At 44.3% G+C, this 21962-nt stretch overlaps 2 protein-coding genes across 6 annotated transcripts; one reads left to right on the top strand and one right to left on the bottom strand.

Annotated features, from left to right (window-relative positions):
- Window positions 1-1218: 1218 nt before the first annotated feature.
- arl6ip1 (ARL6 interacting reticulophagy regulator 1) lies at window positions 1219-8066 on the bottom strand. Its single transcript, XM_079252989.1, has 6 exons — window positions 7907-8066; window positions 6951-7084; window positions 5662-5781; window positions 3787-3904; window positions 3330-3414; window positions 1219-2085 (listed from the first exon to the last, which is right to left on the bottom strand). Exons 1-6 carry the CDS (start codon window positions 7940-7942, stop codon window positions 1967-1969), a joined length of 612 nt encoding a protein of 203 aa, XP_079109115.1. The 5' UTR covers window positions 7943-8066; the 3' UTR covers window positions 1219-1966.
- Window positions 8067-8608: 542 nt separating this feature from the next.
- Window positions 8609-21381, top strand: srrm2 (serine/arginine repetitive matrix 2). 5 transcript variants are annotated; one of them, XM_079253404.1, is made up of 15 exons: window positions 8609-8783; window positions 9912-9952; window positions 10920-11171; window positions 11295-11390; window positions 12939-13124; window positions 13207-13293; window positions 13371-13439; window positions 13512-13538; window positions 13628-13744; window positions 15067-15208; window positions 15289-17681; window positions 18820-19494; window positions 19586-19663; window positions 20149-20259; window positions 20841-21380. In XM_079253404.1, exons 3-15 carry the CDS (start codon window positions 10924-10926, stop codon window positions 20893-20895), a joined length of 4284 nt encoding a protein of 1427 aa, XP_079109530.1. In that variant the 5' UTR covers window positions 8609-8783; window positions 9912-9952; window positions 10920-10923; the 3' UTR covers window positions 20896-21380. The 5 variants fall into 5 exon arrangements, with proteins under 5 accessions (XP_079109530.1, XP_079109532.1, XP_079109531.1 ...); XM_079253406.1 differs by lacking the exon at window positions 9912-9952 and having other exon boundaries at window positions 13374-13439; window positions 20841-21381; XM_079253405.1 differs by lacking the exon at window positions 9912-9952 and having other exon boundaries at window positions 20152-20259; window positions 20841-21381.
- Window positions 21382-21962: the final 581 nt, after the last annotated feature.

The raw sequence follows: 21962 nt of genomic DNA, 5'->3' as shown, positions 1-21962 counted from the left end.
GATGTACCATCTCATGGAGACACGTGATCAAACATGTTTTCAGAACTTGCTGGTCAGACGGAAGAGCCCTGCAGGGAAACGCGCTCAAGTCATGCTGGTAAGAAGCTGCAAAAATAAAAAAATAAAAAAATAAAAAAAATCACTGAGGCGGAGAAAAGCAAGGAACAGCCACACCCGCTGAGAAGCAGCTGGTTGTTGTTTTTTTTACCTTTAATCACCAGCAAGTGCAGATTTCTGCCTTTTTCTCTCTTTGCCCCAAACGAAGTTTAGACTCCAGAAACCGTGGAACAGATTCAGCTGCGTAGGATTACTGTGGTTTACTAAACAGCAGCAGGAGATTGGTTTCTGTTCTGGGATTGTAAACTATGATCAGTATTCATTTAATTACCAATTATATGGCTGTGCTGGTCTGAGGAATGCGTGCTGGGAGTCCTGCCAGACTTCCTGCTTCATGACATGTTGGGAGAGAAAAGGAATCACTGTCTTGATTTAATAAAACAATTAAGTGTTTAAACGATAATTTGTAATCGTTTCCTCTGAAACCAGGAAAGTATTGATTTGACTTCCGATGGGCCACAGAAGACTGGTTAGAAAGGTGGAGAGGGTCCCACTTTAAGCTTTTGGACAAGAAAAAGTACAAGCTCTGCTTTTTCTAAGACTGGGTGGGAAACTTCTGCTCCGTGGAGCATCCCTTCCAGCAGCACAACCAGACCATCTCCACAAAACGCTGCAACACCACACTTCATGCCAACTCCACCCTCACATCATTCCCTGCATGACGACTCAAAACCTTGCTTTGTTGCAGTGAAGAGCAATCTTGTTGCCTGGCAACATGCAAAGTATTCTGTTTAACTTGGTTAAAGCTTCCAAGCGGCTCACCTCTAAGTTACTGTATTAAATACTTTTTCTAACTATATAAAATTTGTGAGCTTTTGGGCCCCAAAATAAAAAGATAGGTTGAAGTTAATCATGGAGATCAGGACATGGCAGTCTTTCGGCATAAAAACGGTCAAATAAGTGTCTGAATACATTCGGACCCCTGGCCAGCTGATGGGTGAGCCACCTCAGGGAGACTGCAGGGATAGTCTAATATTTGAGACATAAACCATAATACGCAACACCAAATACGCTTTATTCTTCCTAGAGTAATGACATTTTAAAGTCACGCCACTCGAGTACAATTTTAGGCGACTTAAGGACGGACAAAGACTAGAGAACTCCATTACGTCAAACTTTATTCATTGTTGACATATCCAGTAAAATATGAAATGAGTTGACACGAGAAGAAAAACACAAAAATATATATATAAACAAACAGAATACGGACAGACGCACAAGGACAGGACAGACGGGCGGACACAGAGACCAACCCCCACTGTTGGGCGTTTAAAAAGGACTAAAAAGATCCAGGTTGAGCTAGCAGCAGTACAGCAGTTTTACTCCTGATGACTTCAGCTTTAAATCCAGTTTTCATTCACAACCAAAGCAGAAAAAGCACGAAAAAAGGTCAAATGTTCGTTTTTGCCTTCCACTCGCCCCGAATGATGCACTTACTGCGAAGAAGCAGAGGTTAAAAATGATGCCGTAATGCTACAACAGCTGCTCAGTAGTCACTGGAAGGAGAGGGGATGGCTGAGGGGAATAACTGAGGCCTTAAAACAGCTGATCTACGAAACAGAAGGGTCCTAACTCGGTGCTCGGCTTCCTGTGGTGGCTGCATGCACGCCTGATACGTTGCTATACAATGTGAAGAGGTGCTGAGGTTTAAACATCACAAAGTGGGAAGTTAAATCTATCAGATGTGTAAAAAAAAAAAAAAATTAAAAAAAGAAAAAAAAAAAAGAAAAAAGTGCATTTTTGCTTTGAAACAAAAAGCAGGAGGCTCACTGCCGCTTCTGCTCTCTGGCTTTCCTTCTCCAAACTTCCTTCCGTCTTGCAGACTCCCCTCGTTCATCCAGACCTCCGTCTACTCGTTCTTCTTCTCCTTCTGCTTGAGCAGTTTGTTGATCTCCCTCTTGGCCATGCCGGCGTACTTTGAGATGACGCCGTGCTGGTTCAGGCCCGGCAGCAGCAGCAGGAAGCTCACTGCACAGAGAGAAAGCCGTCACTTCATCCAGCGAGGCGTCAAACTCACATTTCTGTTCAGTTAGGTAAAACATCTGTATGTCACATCAGCCGCCTGGGAAGTTACCAAACAAAACGTATCCCAGCTGAACTCTTCCTGTTGAGTCAACACACCTCGCCACACTGAACAGTTGGCTGGCAGACAGGTGCTGCGTCATGAGGTGTTCAGCAGTGAAATTCAGTCGAGTTCAGACACATTTCAGCTTTTCCTTCTGCCTGAAGGGAGACGTCAATCTGAAAGTGATGACGTTACTGTGACTGCGCTCTCAGCAATCTGGGTATTGATCTCATTACTGCTGCATTTCTGAGTCACAGTAACGAGAAGCTTCATGGCAGTTTGGCTGCTTCACAGACAAGCAAATACCTGCTGGAGTCTGTCTGAAGCAGCGTTTCTCCATCCAGCCCTGCATGTTTTAGAGGTGGGACAACTATGAAAGGCTTGTAAAGACCTGATTAGCAGGTTTGTTACTGTGAATCAGGCGGGTTGGAGTACGAACACAACATGCAGGGTAGTGGATCCTGAGGACCTGCACCCAGAAACTGCAGGTTCTACGACGCACAGCTACGCTGAGTAAAGCATTAACACCAGACACTTGTGGCTCAGAGAAAGTCCTGATGACAAATCTCACTCAACGTTTACATCCAGCTGAAGATACACACTGGAGTGTCGATCATGGAGTTTCATTGCTCTACAACACAGGTGTCAAACTCCAGTCCTCGAGGGTCGGTATCCTGCAGGTTTTCGTGGTCTCCATCCTCGAACACACCCGACCAAAATTCATATATAGGTTGATGAGAAGCTGCTGGATCCATTTGATTTGAATCAGCTGTGTTGGTAGAGAGAAACAAACCTGCCAGATACCAGCCCTCTAAGACTAGAGTGAGTCTTACACACAGGAAAGCAGAACTTCATGCAGTCCCAGGTCTGGTCTTATAGTAAAACATCAGGCAGCAGAACGGTCACAAACACACAGATAAACAGCTGCAGTAAGACCCATCGGGTCTGGAACTGGATGAAACAGGAGGAATAAATGGAGCTGGTTTGTGGGACACTGCATGTCAGACTGAAAACAGCTGCTTTGAGCATCAGGTCCAGGAACATGTGGGGATAGGATTAATGATTTCTAACTGCGCCCTGGCTGGTACCAGCGCCAACGTTTCCCTCAGCTTCAGGAGGAAGACGGACCCGGTCAGACCATACTCACCGATCAGGTAGGTGAGGAACAGGTTGTGCACCTGCTGTCCGATCCAGGCCACGGCCAGCAGGCTGCTGATCACCGAGGCAAAGTACTGCAGAGAGGTCACATGTTACATTACAGCCAAACTGAAAACTGATGAATTATTGAATGAATGTACCCCCCCACCCCCACAATGTAACAAAGCCAGAGATATTTAGCAGAAACAAGTCCAGACTGCACAGAGGTCTTACAGTGTGTTAACAGGCAAGCTGTGAAAAATCTGGTTATTACAGCCTGCAACCCAGTTTGAGCTGTAAGTGGAGCAGTGAAGCAGAGTCAGCTGATGTTTTTATCTGGAGCAGAGGAAAAGCTCCTCATTGTACCAGATTCATAAAGAATCCATCAGCTGCAGTTCTCAGGCTGGACTTTGTGCCGCAGCCCGTCAGCTGGCAGATTTAAAAAAAACAAAAACAAAACCAAGTACCATTTTGGGTTTCTCCTCTTTGAGGGCGCAGAGACGTTTCCACCAGCCGACGACCCGACGCTGAGTCTTCACCAGGTTTCCACAGATCTCATGGAAACGCTGCTGCTGCTCTGTGGTCCTGCACACAAGCAAACCCCAAAGTCAGAGGTTCTGCTGAGCGGAAAGGAAACAGGATGATCTGAAACTCATTGCTTCACCCTGACTGAGGCAGGAAGTTCTGTGGTTTGTCAGCATGGCTGGTTAGATTTAGGTCATTTTCAAACCAAACTTTATTTAGAAAGCTCTTTTCAAACAGTAAAGTGTTTCACATCATAAAAACTATTTCAGCAATAAAAACAAAACCTTCACACAGTTCTGAGACAAGTCTGAGCGACCCCGGCCGCCAGGGCCAGTAGCTCTATATTCTTGCTTCTAGTTGAGTTAAACGTGTCTTTTAAAGGATCTGATTGGTCTGAGAAGTGCAGCACCTGGAATAATATTCATGGAAAATTGTTGAAAGTTTAAGTATGTGGTCTTACTCTGGTTTGTTTTTGTCGTTTCCCTGCTCCAACACACCTGATTGACATCAAGTGGATCCAACAGTCATTCAAGTTGTGCAGAGACCAATAAACCTGGATCAGGTGTGTTGCAGTAGGGAAACATGCAAGACTCGCAGGACAGGGGCCATTGTCAGAGCTGGGGGGCACATGTCATCTTGTACAGTTTTAAGGATTAATATGATCGTGGCGTGTCTGACATGTGTAACGTGTCCCAACAATAGCTTGGAGAAATGAGCAAGATTGACTCATACTGTACACTGCAGGCAACTTTCACTCTTCCGATAAACATCTCGTTTGAGTCTTTCAGCCAATAGAAATGCTCAGTAATCCTCAACTTGATGAAAGTTTCCAACAAAAATACGTTGTCATGGTCCAGTTCTGCTTTGCTGGCAACTTTTTGTTTGGGACAGTGCACAGGATAGAAGACATGTATGTAAACATGTCAGATTGTACCCCCCCCCCCCCCCCCCCCCAAGACTAATAAAGTTCTTCCATAACCATTACACCCATTTCAGAGGCTGAGAAAACAGCCAACGTTTCCATCTTCATGTCAGAGAGGAGCAGAGAGGAGGCCAGACGGGAGGACAGAAGAGGGCAAGCTGCCTACAGTTTCTGCTTAGCTATCAGCATCTATTTCTAGGAGCCCAATGGGACGCGACCGGAGTCCGACAGCTCATTTCATTGAGCTCCAGCTGACTCTGCTGCAGTCTCACAGGGTACGTTGCAGCTAGAGCTTCCGCATCAGCCTGCAACTAAAAACCATGTGTCAAAAAGACGCTGCATGCAATTTCTTCCTGAACTTTGTTCTAATCTCAGGATCAGAACTTCTAACACGCTGCTGCTTCTTGCTGAACAGGTCAGACAGATCTGCCGCAGCGTGGAATGTGCAGCAGTGAAGGTCGCGTCCTGTTGAAGCTGGATGTATATGGACAAGCTGAAGATGGAAGACGCACGTTAAACATAGTGTGCCAAGTGCTGGCTGACACTCTATCCAGTCCTGGGTGTCTGGTTCTCATGAACACACTAAAAGTGGGGGGGTGTGACAGACAGATCAGTACACACGATGTAATGTCAAAGCTCCACGATGCTCTGGGACAGCCTGTAGGGCTGGTTTCAGGTGGCAGCATTTTTAAAATGGCAGAGAAGAGTGGTGGTGATGATGAGATAAGCCTCCTTTAATCTTCCAGTGATGATAAAACAACCATTAACCGTCCCGTCTTCCAAACTGGTGCAGTGATCCAGTCGGGTGTAAATATAAAAGACAGCTTCACAATGTAGAGGCAAAACATTTTCACAGGCACAAACATGTCCATTTGTTTCTCCATCAAGCTCTCACCACTTATTGGAACCAAACACTCGGGGTGCGAGGGTGGGCACAAGGTAGTCGGCCAGGCAGAGCAGCATGACGGTGCAGGACAGTCCGGTCAGCACTGACGGGTCCAAGTAGTAAATCAGCCTTAAAGAAGACAAAACAGGCAGTCATTACACATCTCTCACCCAGGAAACTGGGAACAATGTGGAACTTGTTCATGATTAGAGATATTTCTGGACTGAAGCTGCAGTAAGAACATAAAAACTATCTGCAAACATTTCTGAGCTTTTAAGGACTAAAAAACAGTAAACAGTCAGTCTGAGCCATTAATTGTCTCACAACAAAGTCTAAACTGTCAAAAAACACACAGCTTTTCCTCGTTGGGTTTTGTGATCCAACGATGTGGAAAAACTTTGCACAGCGTTTGAATCAACGTCTGATGATGTGCATGTAAAACAAACTGCTTTGAAACAAATACATGAACACTGATGTCAAAACCAAGAAACGGTTTACAAAGGAAAGACAGCAACCAACCAAATCCAAGCAGAAACACCTCATTTGTCCTTCAAGCATCTTTAGTCCACATGCATGAGATATATACACGTATGAAACATCTTACTGGCAAATCTTTAAAACCAAGTCAGAAACATTCTGAAGCTTCCTGCTGAGCAGAAAACCAGAACTAAGACTGAAGAAAAACAGGTTATCTTCATTAGAGCTGCAGAAACTAGCTTCATTTCTAATTTTGTAATTCATACTCAAACCGTTGAGTCACCGTTGCCAACTTAATTCATTTAAATAAAGTGAAACCAGTAATCTACCTAAATGTGACAGTGATTTGTTGTTGCTCTGCTGTGTAAGAATGAAAGCATTAAGCAAGTTGGTGTAAATTTAGGGGAGAATTTCTGTTCACACCATGCAGATGAGGAATAAAAACAGCAAACGTGAGGATAAAAACGACAAAGTTCCAGCTGGCAATTAATGTTTAATGCTTGACGACTAAAATGGGTGTGTTTTGTTTTCTTTTATAAAACAAACATTTTGTTCTGGTTTTATCCTTTTTCCTTTCAAAATTCTCCAATGTTTAACACCTCTCACGTAAAGAACTGAGTTATTGTGCATATAAACTAAAGGAGGAGAGAGGAGAAGACACATCAGCCCATCAACAGCAGAAAATTTAAGACAGAACTGAAAAAGTTTAAAATTACAAAAAACAGGAATTTTTTAAAGCAACAGAGTCAAATAAGACTCCTGTCTGTCACAACCGGCTGTAAGGGGAAGGAAACGCTGTCATGTCACAGTGACGGACTCACAGGAAGAGCACGGTAGTGGCACCCATCAGAGCTCCAGGGAACCAGGGTTTCTCCCAGCGCAGGACGCGGTCCCCGACCAGGATCACCTCCCCCCAGCCCTGGAGCTGTTCCTCCAGCTGGGCCGTTTCCTGAGCCTGAACACAAACATTTAAACACTAAACAAAACGGGAAGCATGTGTCTGCTCTTTAAACCCACCCAGGAACATTCCTCCATCATTAGGATTGAGCTACCAAGTTACAAATCAAAGTGGCTCATTTCCTCTATCGAATAAAACTTAAAGATGTCAATAGATTTTTTTTTTTTTTTAATGAACAAAAATAAAAATAAGCAAATAAAATACAAAAAGAGCTCAAATCGTTTGGGTTTGACCTCACTGCAACAATCATTAAAAACATCTTAAAATCCTATAAACTTTTGCTTCAATTTGTAGGTCTATCACAGCTGCAGATTATCTCGTGTTGGAACTACTTCAAAATTAGTCAGCAACTTAAAATGGCATTTTAGGGTGTGTGTTGATAACAGATAAAACCTAGTTAACATGACGCTGCAGAGTCCTAGTACCCTCTGCAATCTAAAATACATCCAAGAAAAAGATCACAAACTGATTTTAGTCTTTAACGCACATAAACACAAGCTGCTAAGATGCATTCCTGCAAGTTTGCACCGGTTTAAAGAGAATACCTGCAAAGAAGCTAAAGCTAGCAAGCTAACTGGCTAGCTGGTTAACATTAGCGACAGTCAATCACATCCCTGCAGTAACACAATAGCAGCTGTCTGTCACGACAAGTACAGCTAAATTCTTCATTTAATATCTCTGGTTATCTTAATAAATCTACAAAAACAACCGTGAGAGCGCTGTTAACTTAGCAGCTGCGGCTAAGGTTGCAAACACACCCAGCGCAGAGGACCATTTAAATGCGTCATTGAGATAAAAATTAAATTATTTTATACTCACCAGCACGTTTGCACTTCTGTTGTCGCCTTCGGCCATCGTTACTAAGGTGTTCGGTTAAACTTTAAAGTTAATTTCCGCGTATTTTTCAGACAAACGACCCTGAGAGGGACACAGATTACACCGCCCTCCACCTGCTGCTTCGACGTCTCTAACGGTCGGAGGACAGCTGCGTGCTTTTATCTCAAAATCTGCGTCAAATTTGGCGAAGTGCATTCTGGGAAATTGAGTTTTATCATTTGGTGAGGCGCATTCTTAGAAATTGAGTTTTATTCAACTTGCCTATGATGGTTTTTTGGGTTAAGTTAGCCATTTATTACCGTTCAAATCTTCAATTAAGTATCAGAGGAAATGATCAGAGAGCCAAAGTTGGTCAAAATACACGTCTGTTTTTTTGTTTTTTTGTTTTTTTTTTTTAAAGCAAAGATGATTAAACCATCGCCTTTAGTTTTCATTTATTTAGGTTTGACATGAGGCAGATCTTTAGATAATATGCAGTTTATTTATTCAGCTTGTTAGGTAAATACACACACATAATTGGTCAAATATGATCGTACAAATATAAGTTACCAAGTAAAATGTTCGAAACAAAACACTTTGGAGCAAATAAAGAATATTCCACTTTTCCGTTTGCACGTGAACGCACTACACTTTACGTACGCAGGGCGTCTGACGTCACACGATTTTCATCTCGCTCATCCTGTGGTTTGAGACTAGGTCAGTTAGCTGGAAGCTAACGCAAGCGAGACACAGTTCTTATGTTTTGGACTTTCAGAGAAGCATTTATAATAAAAATCCATTTTAGTGTGTGATTTTACCGGACGCAACCAAACGCCACATTCGTGTCTACACTGCCTGGTCTCTTCGGGGGAAGAAGTTGGTACGTAATAAATACGCTAACTTGATAGCTTAGCTGTGCGTAGTTACGCTTAAGTGTGTTCGGGCCCTCCTAATAAACCTAAATAAATGTAAAACGTTTAATCAGTTGATTATAATCTCAAATATCCATTTAATAATTTTAATCGTGTTTATTGTTTAGCTGTTGTGCCCTTGTTTTTTAAAGAATATTCATCAATGTTGTGCCATTCTTTGATCAGACGTAGCAACAGGCCTGATTTGGCGCACGTGCTAAACGCGATCAATTTTATGTTAAAGTAAAAAAAAAATAATAATTTTAACGCAATGGAATATGTTTAGATCCGTCAAACGAGCATCAGGTTTATTCTGTGTGGTAAACCTTTGATACAGAGTCCACACATCAAATCTGTGTCACCAAAATGCCGGCGCAGTTGTTATTGTTTTAAGTCCTGATTTTTACATAGATTCCAGACTTTGGTCGAGTTTTTCTGTCTGCCATCAGTTTCTTTCCTCAGATTCCTTCAGCTGATTATTTTCAACGCAGAAAGTACAACGATGCTGACACATTTTAAGTTTACATCTGCCATTTTATGATGCAAAGTCCTCCAGCGTTGCAGGAAAAAGTAATGAACTATTTTAAATCTCACGTTTAAAGCTTTTCTCTGCATTGCTTGTATCAGAAATCCTGAATCCCAGGTAGAATTTTTATAGCATTTTGGGGTTATTTTAATTTTAAAATCACCCATTGTTTAATGATGCACAATCAGTCTTTGAGCATTCTTTCACTTTCTGGCTTTTGGAAATTAAATTAAGTAAAACTTGATTCCTCTCTGAGTGCCAATTTAAGGAAAGATCATGCTTTTAAGCGTTGTGAGGAGGAGCAGTAATGGGGATAAGGTTTATAGAGGATACACAAAACGGGAGAACATGATTTTTAGTTTTGTTCGACAGGATAAGGTAACTAATGGTCGCTGTTGTAGTCTGTGAACCTGTTTTTACATGTAAGTTACATATTTGTAATTAGTCATTTTTGTATTAGTTAGACCACAAACAGTTTTAAAATGTATGAAGGGGACATCCACATGTTTTCTGTTGGGATGATCATTTCAGAAAATGTATGTGTCCACATAAAACCCCTAATAACTCTCAGTTCCAGGCCTGAAAGCTGCGCTGCTACAGAAATCCGAGAAGGTATGGAGCATGTGCACAAACTTGTGGCATCTAAACAAAAATATGAGGTAAAAGATGACAGAAAACTGAGCTAAAAGGTGCAACTTCTGCAGCATGAGAGCAACACTGTAATCCTCCATTCCTGTAGCAGATGGTGGGGTTTACGAGGTGCAGCTATGGCCTTGTCGGTTCAGGAAAGTCATGTATGAGGCGTAAACATGGAAACAATACGATGGCTGTTTCAGATTTTGGTAACTGGTTTTTTAAAACAATGTTTCTGGGCCCCCAAAACGGTGCCTCCATGTGGATGTCACATCCAGATTATAAAATATTGCAGTGTTTGCTCCTGAACTCACATCCAGTGGACACAGACTCCAAGCTAGATTGTAAAAAGTTCTAAAAATGGACAAAGACGGGCAAAAAAAAACACCATAGGAGGTGTGATAATTCCAGAGTGAGTGTGACCAGCACATGCGCCACATTTCTGTATCTTTTGGTAAAACAAGATAACAGTATAGTTAAGCTGAATTACCAGCAAAGCTGCTCTCATTCACATGTTTTATTTCTTTTGTCAGAAAGTTAAAACAGACAGATTTTCAGCCAAAATGTGTTTGAAAATCGGCTCATTAACTTTCAACTCAGACACAACATCATCATCATCCAGTTGTCTGAAAGACATGGCCTGAGCAGTGGGTTTACCTGCCGTGTTAAAGTCTGAAAGGCATGCATGTTTTCTCACCCAGTCCACACAGTTGGACAGTGTTTATGTGGTCCAGTTAATGTTCTGGCTGGAGATCAACTGCAGAAACAAGCTTTGTGTTACACTGCTGTGCATACATTGTAATAAACGTGATGTGATCGTTATTTGCAGCAAATAGACACAAAATACAGAAGTTTGTTTTTATATTTATTTTTTACCCCACTTTTTGTTGCTACTGTTGCAGGCTAACCTCTGGTGAATCACCTCCTGCGTGTCTCACTTCTGCAGAGCCATGTACAATGGGATTGGCTTGACGACTCCGCGAGGCAGCGGCACCAATGGCTACGTGCAGCGCAACCTGTCCAGCCTGCGGGTCAAGCGGCCGCGGGACGAGCGCGGTGGCGAGCGGGACGAGAAGGACCGGGAGAGGCTGGAGAGTCAGCTGAACAGGCAGCCCAACGCCGACATCCTGGAGCACCAACGCAAGAGGCAGCTGGAGGTGAAGTGTGCCGAGCTGCAGGACATGATGGAGGAGCAAGGGTAAAAACAAAAAGCATTTGGTTTTTGGATTTCTGAAATATTTCTAAGTAAAAAGGCCACATATTTAGTTCCTCACACAGCTTCTGTAACTTGCACGATGCTGCCCTGTGCTTGGATCTGCAGGTATTCTGCAGAGGAGATCGAGGAGAAGGTGAACAGTTTCCGCATGATGCTGCAGGAGAAGCAGGAGCCACCTCCCACCTCTTCTCAGAAATCTGCGTAAGTACATCACATCTGAACAGCGATCACATCTCACCAGACTGAAAACTGAGGCTTTGATGCCTTTAAGAAAAAATTCTGGAGCATTCAGCGTCTGAACACGGCTCCTCGTCCGCCACGCTGCTCTTCTGGCACTTTTTGATGGAGGATTTTTCTAGACGTCCCAGGTGTTGCATAGTTGCAAAGTTGCATAGTGTCGGTTTCTCAGCCTTGGGACAAAGCTGGGTAGCAGCGGCTCCAGAAATACACATGACCAATATCACTGTGTCATCAAAAAAGTTTGGAATGTGAAGTTTTAAGGTCAGAAAGTTACGGGCTGCGTGTTTAAGTTCTGTTGCCATCTTGTTGACAGTGAGCCTGCACTGATCTCACCTCTTTTTGTGAATGTTACCTGCAGGGTTTTTGTCTGTATTTGATTTATTCTTCTCATTTAACGCTTCCTTTTGTTGTGCCGAGTAAAATTTTTCGTTCTATTTTTTGCCATTGATAATAAACACACCTGTATGTCTGGTAGGCTTGAAATTGATGAGAACATGTTGAGTTCATGTGCTTCCTACATGGCAGGACCTGCAATGTGACTGTTGCACACGTGCATTACGATGGCGATGTCCAGAACGATATATTGTGCAGCTCTATATGGTGGTGCCAAAAATTACACCTAACCAGTGTTAACTTTATTAGCCTACGTTAGCATTAGCACCTTAACATTTCAAACTCACTATGTAAACTGTTCATTAGGGGTGGTAAAATCTAATAAAAAAAATCGAATATCTGAATTTTTGTGCTTCACAATTTTAAAATATATTTTTTCCTTTTTAATCAATTTTTTTTTTCAAACAAATAAAAATGATCCATTTAAAAAATTTTGTCATTTTTATTATTGTTTCTATTGATCTTTTAACTGGTCTTCTTCAGCAATATAGGGGCAGAATAATGGTCTGGCTACTGGGTTATTTTTCCTAATTAAAATCAAGAAAAATGACATGGCAACAAAAGCTTTGAACATTTTTTTGGTTTTGTCGACAACAATCAGCAATATAAAAGAATCATGAGAATCGCAATTTAAATCAAATCCGCACCCAAAAAAAAAATCGCAATCGAATCGGGATGAAAGCATATTGACACAGCCCTACTGTTCATCAATATCTTCATAGAAACGTTTGTTCAGCGTGTAAAATCTGGAGCAACTGATCAACAGCTACCTTTCCTCTCCACTCATAATAAAATTGTTGGATGATTTTGAAGTTTACCTTACCTGTCGGCTCCACAAAGGATAAAATAGGCTCCACCCCTCTCCCCATCCCTGCACTCTGCATGCTGCGTTCACGTGCAGATCAGATGTCGGACAGCAGACTATCCTACTGCTGCTACACCTCCAGAGGTGGCACTGCAGGTTCAGTTAGGAAATTTCATGTTGTCCATGTAACATGATTTTCGGCATGTTGAACGTTTGGCGCTAACAACAACCTGTCGGAGTGCGTGTTGGGAAAATTGCGGTCAGGAAGGAGGAGGTTTGTTGCAGCGTGTAACGTGTTTGTTTCCTGTCAGTGTGACAGAGACTCACGCCCTGGCTGCAGCCAACCAGCAGAAAAACGACCGTCTACGTGCTGCTTTCGGCATCTCCAGCGACTACGTGGACGGATCGTCCTTCCACGCCGACCGCAAGGAGAAGGAGAAGGAGAAACGGGAACAGGAACGCCTGGAGAGGGAACGACTGCAGCAGCAGAAATATACGTAAGCAGGACAACGATTTCCAGCCTTCGTACGCTAAACCTCCTCCACTTTTATTTATGTCTGTGTTGGTTTTCTCTGTAAGCTTGGTGGAAGACTCGGACTCTGACGCAGAGTCTCCTCCCAAGAAGCGAAGCCGGAAGAAGAAAAAGAAAAACAAGAACAGAGACAGGTGAGAGGAAGACGCTGGTAGCATCTAGGAGGAGTGAAATGACGAGAGGATGTCTTAACGTTTGTTTACTTTTACAGCAGCTCAGAGAGTGCGTCTTCATCTCCTCACAGAGAGAAAAAGAAATCCAGAAAGAAGAAAAAGAAGCGGTAAAACCAGATCATTTATTTATTATTCACAACTTTAGGCTAGTAATGACTAACAGAAATCTGTCTTTCCAGTGAGGTGTCGGAAGAAGAAGACGACAGGTAGGTGTGAAAACTTCGTACATAACATCATTTTTACGAGGCAAATCGACGAACAGGCTCGTGTAACTTTCACTCTCCTTTACTTTAAGTTCCTCAGACGAGAAACAGAAGAGTTCAAAGAAGAAAAGCAAAAAGAGCAAAAGTTTGAGTCCTCCCAAAACAAAGCCAGGTCGACCCAGGAGCGTCTCCTCCAGCTCGGATCACATGTAAGAAATGATCCTGTTTTATTCTCCGTGAGAGCTTCCTGTTATCTGGTGGTCCTGGTTTGGGAGTTCTTCTCGTGGCGCTCCACGTGGATTGGTCAGACATTGGAAGTGAGCCTGGTTAACGAGGAATGGTCACATTACATCTAATCCAACTTACGCATCATTAGTTGTGTTTCCATTACGTTGTTTCACGTAAAAGCAATATTTCTAAAAGTAGACTGGCGATTCAGAGATGTTTCCATTGAATGGTGTTTAGTGCATAAACCCGTCATTTACCAGAAATACGGCAGCAGTGCTGCCACATTGTTGCTTTATTACGCTACAGCAGTGGCTTTTTTCAGCTAAGGTACTTGATTTGTTAAATAGAAAAGATCATAAGGCTTATGGCAAACTGAAAATGAAACTGACGTAGCTGACATTAACAAAACAAAGATGTCAAAATGTTTTGAATAAAAACCAAAGAAACACAAAGAAAGAAATCATCTGTGGAATCTGGATGTTTGGGTGAACACAGAGCTGTTCTTTTTTAGACCAATGGCACCTGACATTCTCCCAGCACACCAGTGAGCCGCTGCCCAGTGGTGGAACAACTCTGCGCTCAGGTGCATAGTGCATTGTGGGTAATGTAGTGTGACATAGGTGTAGTGCCGAGAAAAAGTAGGCAGAAACTGTCGAAGGACCTCATTTAATCTAAATGATTTCATGTTCAAGTTCTTGACTTGCAAATAGTTTTTGAACTAATTTGTGCACAACACTATGCAACAGACGTGAACGCAGCCGCATGCAGAAACTCGCCCTGTTACAGATCAAGTTTCCTTTTAAATATGAAACAACTACGTCAGTTGTTCGTTAGAGGAAGTCCAGATTTGGTCGTGTCTCAGCCAGAGAAGCTGCTTTTTATCATCATCCTCCTTAAGCATCACAGACGGTTTTCATTCTTCACTTTCCATCAGCTAGGTGTGAAGGGTATGTTTGTGCTGCGTGTTGCCATGGTGTGCGTGCACCTGGTTACGGGACGGCACGGCTATGTTTGCTTGGTGCACGCACAACCAACATAAAGATGTGTTTAGGAAAGACATGCAGGCTGCTGTAACAATAAACTGCAGTACAATACTACAGTAAACATACCCGACCCAAACAGGTCATTGTGCAGAAGTTTATCAGCTGTTGAGTAAGGTGTGTTGGAGCAGGGACACACTGAAAACTGCATAACTGCAGGCCTTGTAGGACTGAATTAAGCCTCATTTCCGATCCCGTTGCGTACGTTAATGGTTACGTTGTGTCAAACCTTTAACTTGTACGTGTTAAATTCTGATCAACAGCAGCCCGTCTCCGCCTCCACTGAGATCACGCCAACAGGACCAAACGGCAAGACACGTGGATGAGGGGAGAAAGGGGAGATCGCCAGAGAGGAGGAGACATGGTCACGAGGAGCACAGCCCGCAACGTCAAGGAGGCGAAGGGGTAAAGCTGAGGCTTCTGAGAGCTCTGTTCAGGTCAGAGTCACAGTTTCTGAGTCTGAAACAAACCTGTCTGTCTTTCAGAGGAGGCCCAACCTGGAGAGGGAGCGGCAGAGGGAGGCGGAGAAAGCCAAGGGGAGGCATGACTCCTCGTCTCCTTCTCCCACTCCACAGACCACCAAAGCCACAGAGAGGGAAAAAGCTCGGAGATCTAGAAGCAAAGAGAGAGAGGCGGAGAAAGGGAGGCGCTCCAGGAGCAGAGAGGCGGAGAAGGGGAGGCGAGAGGCGGAGAAAGGAAGGCGCTCCAGGAGCAGAGAGGCGGAGAAGGGGAGGCGAGAGGCGGAGAAAGGAAGGCGCTCCAGGAGCAGAGAGGTGGAGAAGGGGAGGAAAGAGGTGGAGAAGGGGAGGCGCTCCAGGAGCATGGAAATGGGAAAAGGAAGGAGATCCAGGAGCAGAGAGATGGTGAAAGGAAGGAGATCCAGGAGCAGAGAGATGTTGAAAGGGAGGAGATCCAGGAGCAGAGAGATGGTGAAAGGAAGGAGATCCAGGAGCAGAGAGATGTTGAAAGGGAGGAGATCCAGGAGCAGAGAGATGGAGAAAGGGAGGAGATCCAGGAGCAGAGAGATGGAGAAAGGGAGGAGATCCAGGAGCAGAGAGATGGAGAAAGGGAGGAGATCCAGGAGCAGAGAGATGGAGAAAGGAAGGAGATCCAGGAGCAGAGAGATGGAGAAAGGGAGGAGATCCAGGAGCAGAGAGATGGAGAAAGGAAGGAGATCCAGGAGCAGAGAGATGGAGAAAGGGAGGAGATCCAGGAGCAGAGAGATGGAGAAAGGAAGGAGATCCAGGAGCAGAGAGATGGAGAAAGGAAGGAGATCCAGGAGCAGAGAGATGGAGAAAGGGAGGAGATCCAGGAGCAGAGAGATGGAGAAAGGAAGGAGATCCAGGAGCAGAGAGATGGAGAAAGGAAGGAGATCCAGGAGCAGAGAGATGGAGAAAGGAAGGAGATCCAGAAGTGTAGAAATGGAGAGAAAGGGGCGCTCAAGGAGTCAAGAAAAGAGAGAAATATTACAGGAGGTTCCTCCTCAGAGGGTCAGACATGTCTCCTCCTCCTCCTCCTCCTCCTCCTCCTCGTCTTCTTCCTCATCCCCCTCTCCTTCCCCTCCTCCTCCTCCTCCTCCTAAACAGGAAACTAGGAGAGAAAAGAGCAGAGAGACTGGGCGAGCAAATGACAGAAACAAGCAAGATAAAAAGATGAGACATGACTCCTCATCTCCTTCGCCTCCCCCTGAAAAGGAGAGAGCACAGAGAGAGAGGAGTGGAGAGAAGGAGCGGAGGACAGAGAGAGACTTAAGGGGACCAAGTGACCGCGACAGGAAGGAGAAGGAGGCAGAAACACCTTGCCAGCAGAGAAATGACAAGCGAAGAGACGCCCGTCCACTCCAGGACTCCTCTTCCCCCACCTCCCGTTCGCCCGTCCCCAATGGACGTCAACGGGAGAGCGAGAGGAGGCGAGAGGCGGACGTGGAGAGATCTAGAGACAAGGACCGGTATCTAAAAGAGAGGGAACAAGACAGTGGTAGAAAGAGAGACGAGGAGGTCCGAAGAGACGTTCCGAAACCTTCAGAGAGGCTCCGAAATGACCGACCAGAGACGAGCGAGAGAACGGAGAAGGCGAGAAGTCCAGGGAAGAAGCGGGAAGACCAGACGAAGCAGGCGGAGAAAAGAGGAGAGAGCAGCTCCAGTAACAGCAGCAGCAGCGACAGTGATAGCTCTTCGTCCTCTTCCTCGTCCTCATCCTCTTCTTCATCATCCTCCTCTGAAGACGAGGTTACTGCCAAGAAAGACGGGTTGGCGGGGAAGGGCAGGGGCGCTCCGTCCTCCATCGGAGCCGCTGTAGAGAGGTACATCGCCAACGGCAGGAAGGAGAGCTCCGTCTCTGCTTCCGAGGTGGAGGGAGGAAGACGATCCCAGAGGGACAGAGACGCTGCAGGAGACCACCATGAGCGGGAGAGACCGTCCCACAGACCTCCAGCTAAAGGTCAGGAGCGGTACAGTCCCACACAGATGGACAGTCCCAGCCCCCCTCCCTCCCCACCTGCCAGACCAGACTACAGAGGCGGCAGATACTCGCCTCCTCAGGCCAAAGCAGGGGACAGGGAGAGAGGCCGGGACAGGGACGGACCCAGGAGGACAACAAGGTCCAGTCCCCCTCCGATGAGGTCCCAGTCTCCCCCTCGGAGGATTTCCCCAGCCCGTCGCACACCTCCAAGACAGTATCAGGAACCGCCACCTCGGCCCAGGAGACCGTCTGCTCCAGCCTGGCCTGAGCGGGACAGAGAGAGACGAAGGGACAGGGACAAGGATAGAGAACAGGACAGGGCTATCAGGAGGAGCAGATCCAGGTCTCGGTCCAGGAGTCCAAGGAGGCGCAGCGGGTCTACATCTAGAATACCAAGGTGGCCAAGTCCTCCAGTCAGGTAAGAAAGGAACTGTAATGAATGTGATCTGGATCTCAGCAGGTCCTAAACTTCCCCACATCTTTGTCGGTCTTAAACTTCCCACGTCTCAGTTGTCTTAAACTTCCCCGCGTCTCAGTTGTCCTAAACTTCCCCGTGTCTCTGTTGTCCTAAACTTCCCCGCGTCTCTGTTGTCCTAAACTTCCCCGCGTCTCTGTTGTCCTAAATTTCCCCGCGTCTCTGTTGTTCTAAACTTCCCCGCGTCTCTGTTGTCCTAAACTTCCCTGCGTCTCTGTTGTCCTAAACTTCCCCGCGTCTCTGTTGTCCTAAACTTCCCCGCGTCTCTGTTGTCCTAAACTTCCCCGCGTCTCTGTTGTCCTAAACTTCCCCGCGTCTCTGTTGTCCTAAACTTTCCCATGTCTCGGCAGGTCCTAAACTTTCCCATGTCTCGGCAGGTCCTAAACTCTCCAGCTTCCCGTCCAGTATGATCCCATTTCAAATTTCTGAGCACTGAAATAAATCTTATTTGTTGTAAAATAATACTCATGTAGTGTATGTTCATATTCATAATTTAAATATAGTTCAATTTTAACATAAATTCTTGTATTTGGAGCGATTCCCAGACTGCAGGTATCTGAAGAAGATGAAATCCAGGCTACCTTATGCCAGCGGTACAACTGTAGAAGTTTTTCCTCTTTTATTTTCATAATCTTTAGTTTAAGTTGTTCAAATCATAGAAATGCTCCGAGACATTTTGTCACTGCACACAAAATTTACCATGTAGGGACAAGAAGACGTTTCTGTTGCAGTTTTAAAGGGTTAAAAGTAAACGTACAATCTTCATCAAAAAGCATCGTCTGTGCAGCTATTTACAAAAGCAAGTAATCTCTTCAAGATGCTACATAAACACATTGGCATCACAATGACCATAAAATCTGAATTTTTTCTACAATCATCGTACCAAGCAAGTCAGCAACCACGGCGTTCCTGGTTCCTTTAAGACTCTGACTTTCGGTCTTTGTTGTGACATCTTGGTGAGATTTATTTGGAAGCAAGTTCAGAAAAACCTTCCGACTGGATTCAGATTTTGAGCTTTATTTGGGGTTTTCTTTAGTGCTGCAGCTGAATGTCTCTGATGCCCGGATTTGTGGTTTTCCAGATCCCGCCGCTCTCCTTCTCCACAGCGTCGGAGGAGGACGAGCCGCTCGCTGTCCCGGGAGAGGAAGGAGCACGAGCGAGGCAGGCAAAGGGAGGCACAGCGCGAGAGAGAAAAACAGCCTGTTCCCCCAAAAGAAGTCCCCCAACCCCGTAGGTCCTCCTCTTCCTCTTCCACCTCCTCTTCCTCTGCTTCCTCCCCCTCACCGCCTCGGGAAAAGCATGTGAAAGCACCGGCAGAGAGAGACCGGAGGACGGATCAGGAAGCTGGCAGGTGTCAGGACAGGGAGACAAAGAGTCAGTCCTCGTCTTCACAGGGGCCTTCCAGAGATCCGTCCCACCCTGCTGCGTCGGGGAGAAGAGTCCCGCCATCTGACTCGCGGCGCCCTGATGTTGACGCCCAGAAGGCTCCCACCGGCGGCCATCAAGACCAGCAACCGTCGTCACGAGGTCCAGACAGGAAGCGGCCGTCTCCACCGGACTGCCAGCCACCGGACCAACCTGTCCAGAGAGATGGCGCCCTGAACGGTGACGAGGTCAACGCAAGCAAGAAAGCCAACAGGAGCAGCAGCTCAAGCTCCTCTTCATCCTCATCGTCCTCATCTTCGTCATCTTCCTCCTCTTCATCATCCTCCTCTTCTTCAGACAGCTCTGACTCTGAAGCAGAGCAGGGAAAAGGGTGAGTGGGAGACACAAAGACGGACAGGTGATTGGTGGAGAAACAACATGGCTGCCGATTGGTTGTTACAGCTTTGTTTACTTTGCAACAGGAACACAGAGAAAACCCAGAGCTCCTCTTCATCCTCTTCCTCATCCGATGATGAAGAAAAGGATCCAAAGAAAAAGAGGTACCTCTCCATTATGTAGCTGCTTTGTGCCTTCATTTATTTTTACTTTATTTTATTACTCAATTTGAACCAATTTTAATTTAGTCTTATTTTACTTAATTTTTGTTATTTCATCCCATTGTTTGAATTTTACTTTATATTGTTACTTAATTTTTATAATTTTTTCAATCCTATTTTAATTTACTTTTTTACTTCATTTTATATCATTTTACTTATTTTATTTTGTTTGTTTACTTTACTCCAGTTTTATGAATTTTACTTTATATATTAATGTTTTTAACTTTATTTCATCCTATTTCATTTAACCTAATTTTATTTTAATTTAACTTTATTTCATTCCATTATATTTATTTGTTTTACATCATTTTGTTTTACTCTGTTTAATCATATTCACTGTATTTAACTTCATGCATTAAATTTGCTTTGATTTGATTTGATCCTAAGTGCCGCTCTGGAGTGTGATATTTAGAAAACTGTTTTTCCAGCAGTCCTGCGAGGCCTCACCGGGTTCCGGAAGATTCGCTCAGAGATTCCCGCTCGCTCAGTTATTCTCCTCCCAGACATGTGAGAGCAGTGCCGTCCTCACCTCGCCGCAGGTTGGTATTCTCCCGAGAGACACTAACTCAGAAATTAAAAATGAGACCTGATAAATTGGTATTTTACATGAAAAAAACAAAAAAATGCAGAAATAGAGCGACATCACCAAACCTCCAGAAAAATGTGTTTCCTTTGAAATTACAACCTAGTCAGACTTGTGTTCATTACTGGAGTTCAGAGAATGGCCTGCAGGGGGCGAGACACTGGCACTTACTGGGTAGAGTGGAAGAGAAACTTTCCAGTCTAAGTTCTAACACCCCCCACCTGTCTTCATCTAAGAGGAAAACTATGCAACAAACGTGTGATGGAGCCGGCATCAGGACCACACATTAATATTTCAGACCTGATCATCACATAATGATGAAGCTGTTGTGAAAGGACCATCTGGTTCAGAAGGTGTTGAACTAACTCTTTCCCATCTTGATTTTTGGTGAAATTCCTTCTGATTTGGATTCTTTCCTCCACAGATAAACCTCCACAGGTACCCTGTTCTGGATCCTCCTCTATTTCACTCTAGATTTATCATCAAACCTTCGCTGTCTTTATCAGAATTGCATAAAATCTGTTTCTGTCCTGGCAGGAGTGGCAGCAGGCCTTCACCCACCCACCCGTCGAGCAGCAGACGAAGGAAATGAGCCAGCGTCTCCTCCTTCCTCTTCTGTGCTTGAACTGGATGACACCACAGACTTCTGAACCAACTGTTGGCAGATGTTGCGGCTACCAGGGGAGCTCCTCACACTGTAATCACAAATGTTTGTTTTTTAAGCCGTGTTGCTGCAGCGTAGGAAACCCTGTCAGACACAGTTAAACCTAACTAACATGCTCCTCTGTACCTGTACTGATCGTTGTGTTCTACCTGTAGATATGAGCCGTCTGTACTTTGGTTATTATCACGTAACGGATGTGGGATTTCCATGTAATGTGAGCGAAAACTGAAACATGGTTGATTTCTTTGTTGAAAATGATTCATTATGATTAAAGGTGATTGTACATTTTATTTGTGTGGGCTTTAATCAGGTTTACGGCTGATGTTACTGATGTAGGATGGGTCATTTCTACCAATGGCAGCTGGAAAAGGCCAAAACCAGCTTGTTAATATTTCTCTGGATTCAGTCCATCTGTTAAGCTCTTTTACCTGCAAATTTAGATATGTCTGCTCAATCTGAACATATGAAAACTAGTTTATAAATCAGAAATAAATCACAATGCAACCTTTAACTTCCTTCATAGATTTGTTTCAACATGCTTTTTTTTCAATGAGGTGTGGACACAAATGTTTCTCAATATCAACTGTGACTGGGTTTAAATAGGTGTTGTAATAGTGAAACTGGTGGAAACGTCAGCGCTTGTAGTTTCACTTCAACCTCAGTACAACAAAAACAAGTTGTGGAAGGAACCAATGATCCATAATAAATCATTTATTTGGTTGATTGTTAATTTTAGGTATCTTTTGCTGTACTTTTAGCTCAAACAGCTTGGATATTAAGCTTCTTCACGTTTCCTTTTAAAAAAAAAAAGCTAGAAATACGTTATTAAATCAGAATAAGTAAGACTAGCTTGTTTTAAATAGAAATTTATACTTACAGTGTTTAATAGAGTGGGGAAGGGACATTATATTTCTCCATTTACTATTAAATATAGATGAAAATTAATGTTTTCCTTACGGAAAAAATGTCGCATTCCTCGGTGAGAGATTTGGGTT

This window comes from Telmatherina bonti (assembly GCF_933228915.1).
Source record: "Telmatherina bonti genome assembly, chromosome: 14".
Lineage (NCBI taxonomy): Eukaryota > Metazoa > Chordata > Actinopteri > Atheriniformes > Telmatherinidae > Telmatherina > Telmatherina bonti.
Note: the sequence above shows the minus strand (reverse complement) of the source record. Positions and strands in the feature narration are given on the sequence as shown.

What these genes read in the sequence shown, in the direction of transcription:
- srrm2 (XM_079253402.1), top strand. Translation starts at nt 10,924, where the DNA reads ATGTACAATGGGATTGGCTTGACGACTCCGCGAGGCAGCGGCACCAAT. An exon ending in TGGCCAAGTCCTCCAGTCAG is followed by an intron (nt 17,682 to 18,819) that starts GTAAGAAAGGAA and finishes GTGGTTTTCCAG; the next exon opens with ATCCCGCCGCTCTCCTTCTC. An exon ending in GAAGCAGAGCAGGGAAAAGG is followed by an intron (nt 19,495 to 19,585) that starts GTGAGTGGGAGA and finishes ACTTTGCAACAG; the next exon opens with GAACACAGAGAAAACCCAGA.
- arl6ip1 (XM_079252989.1), bottom strand. Translation starts at nt 7,942, where the DNA reads ATGGCCGAAGGCGACAACAGAAGTGCAAACGTGCTG. An exon ending in AAGAGGAGAAACCCAAAATG is followed by an intron (nt 3,415 to 3,786) that starts GTACTTGGTTTT and finishes ACCTCTCTGCAG; the next exon opens with TACTTTGCCTCGGTGATCAG. An exon ending in GTTCCTCACCTACCTGATCG is followed by an intron (nt 2,086 to 3,329) that starts GTGAGTATGGTC and finishes CTCTCTGTGCAG; the next exon opens with TGAGCTTCCTGCTGCTGCTG.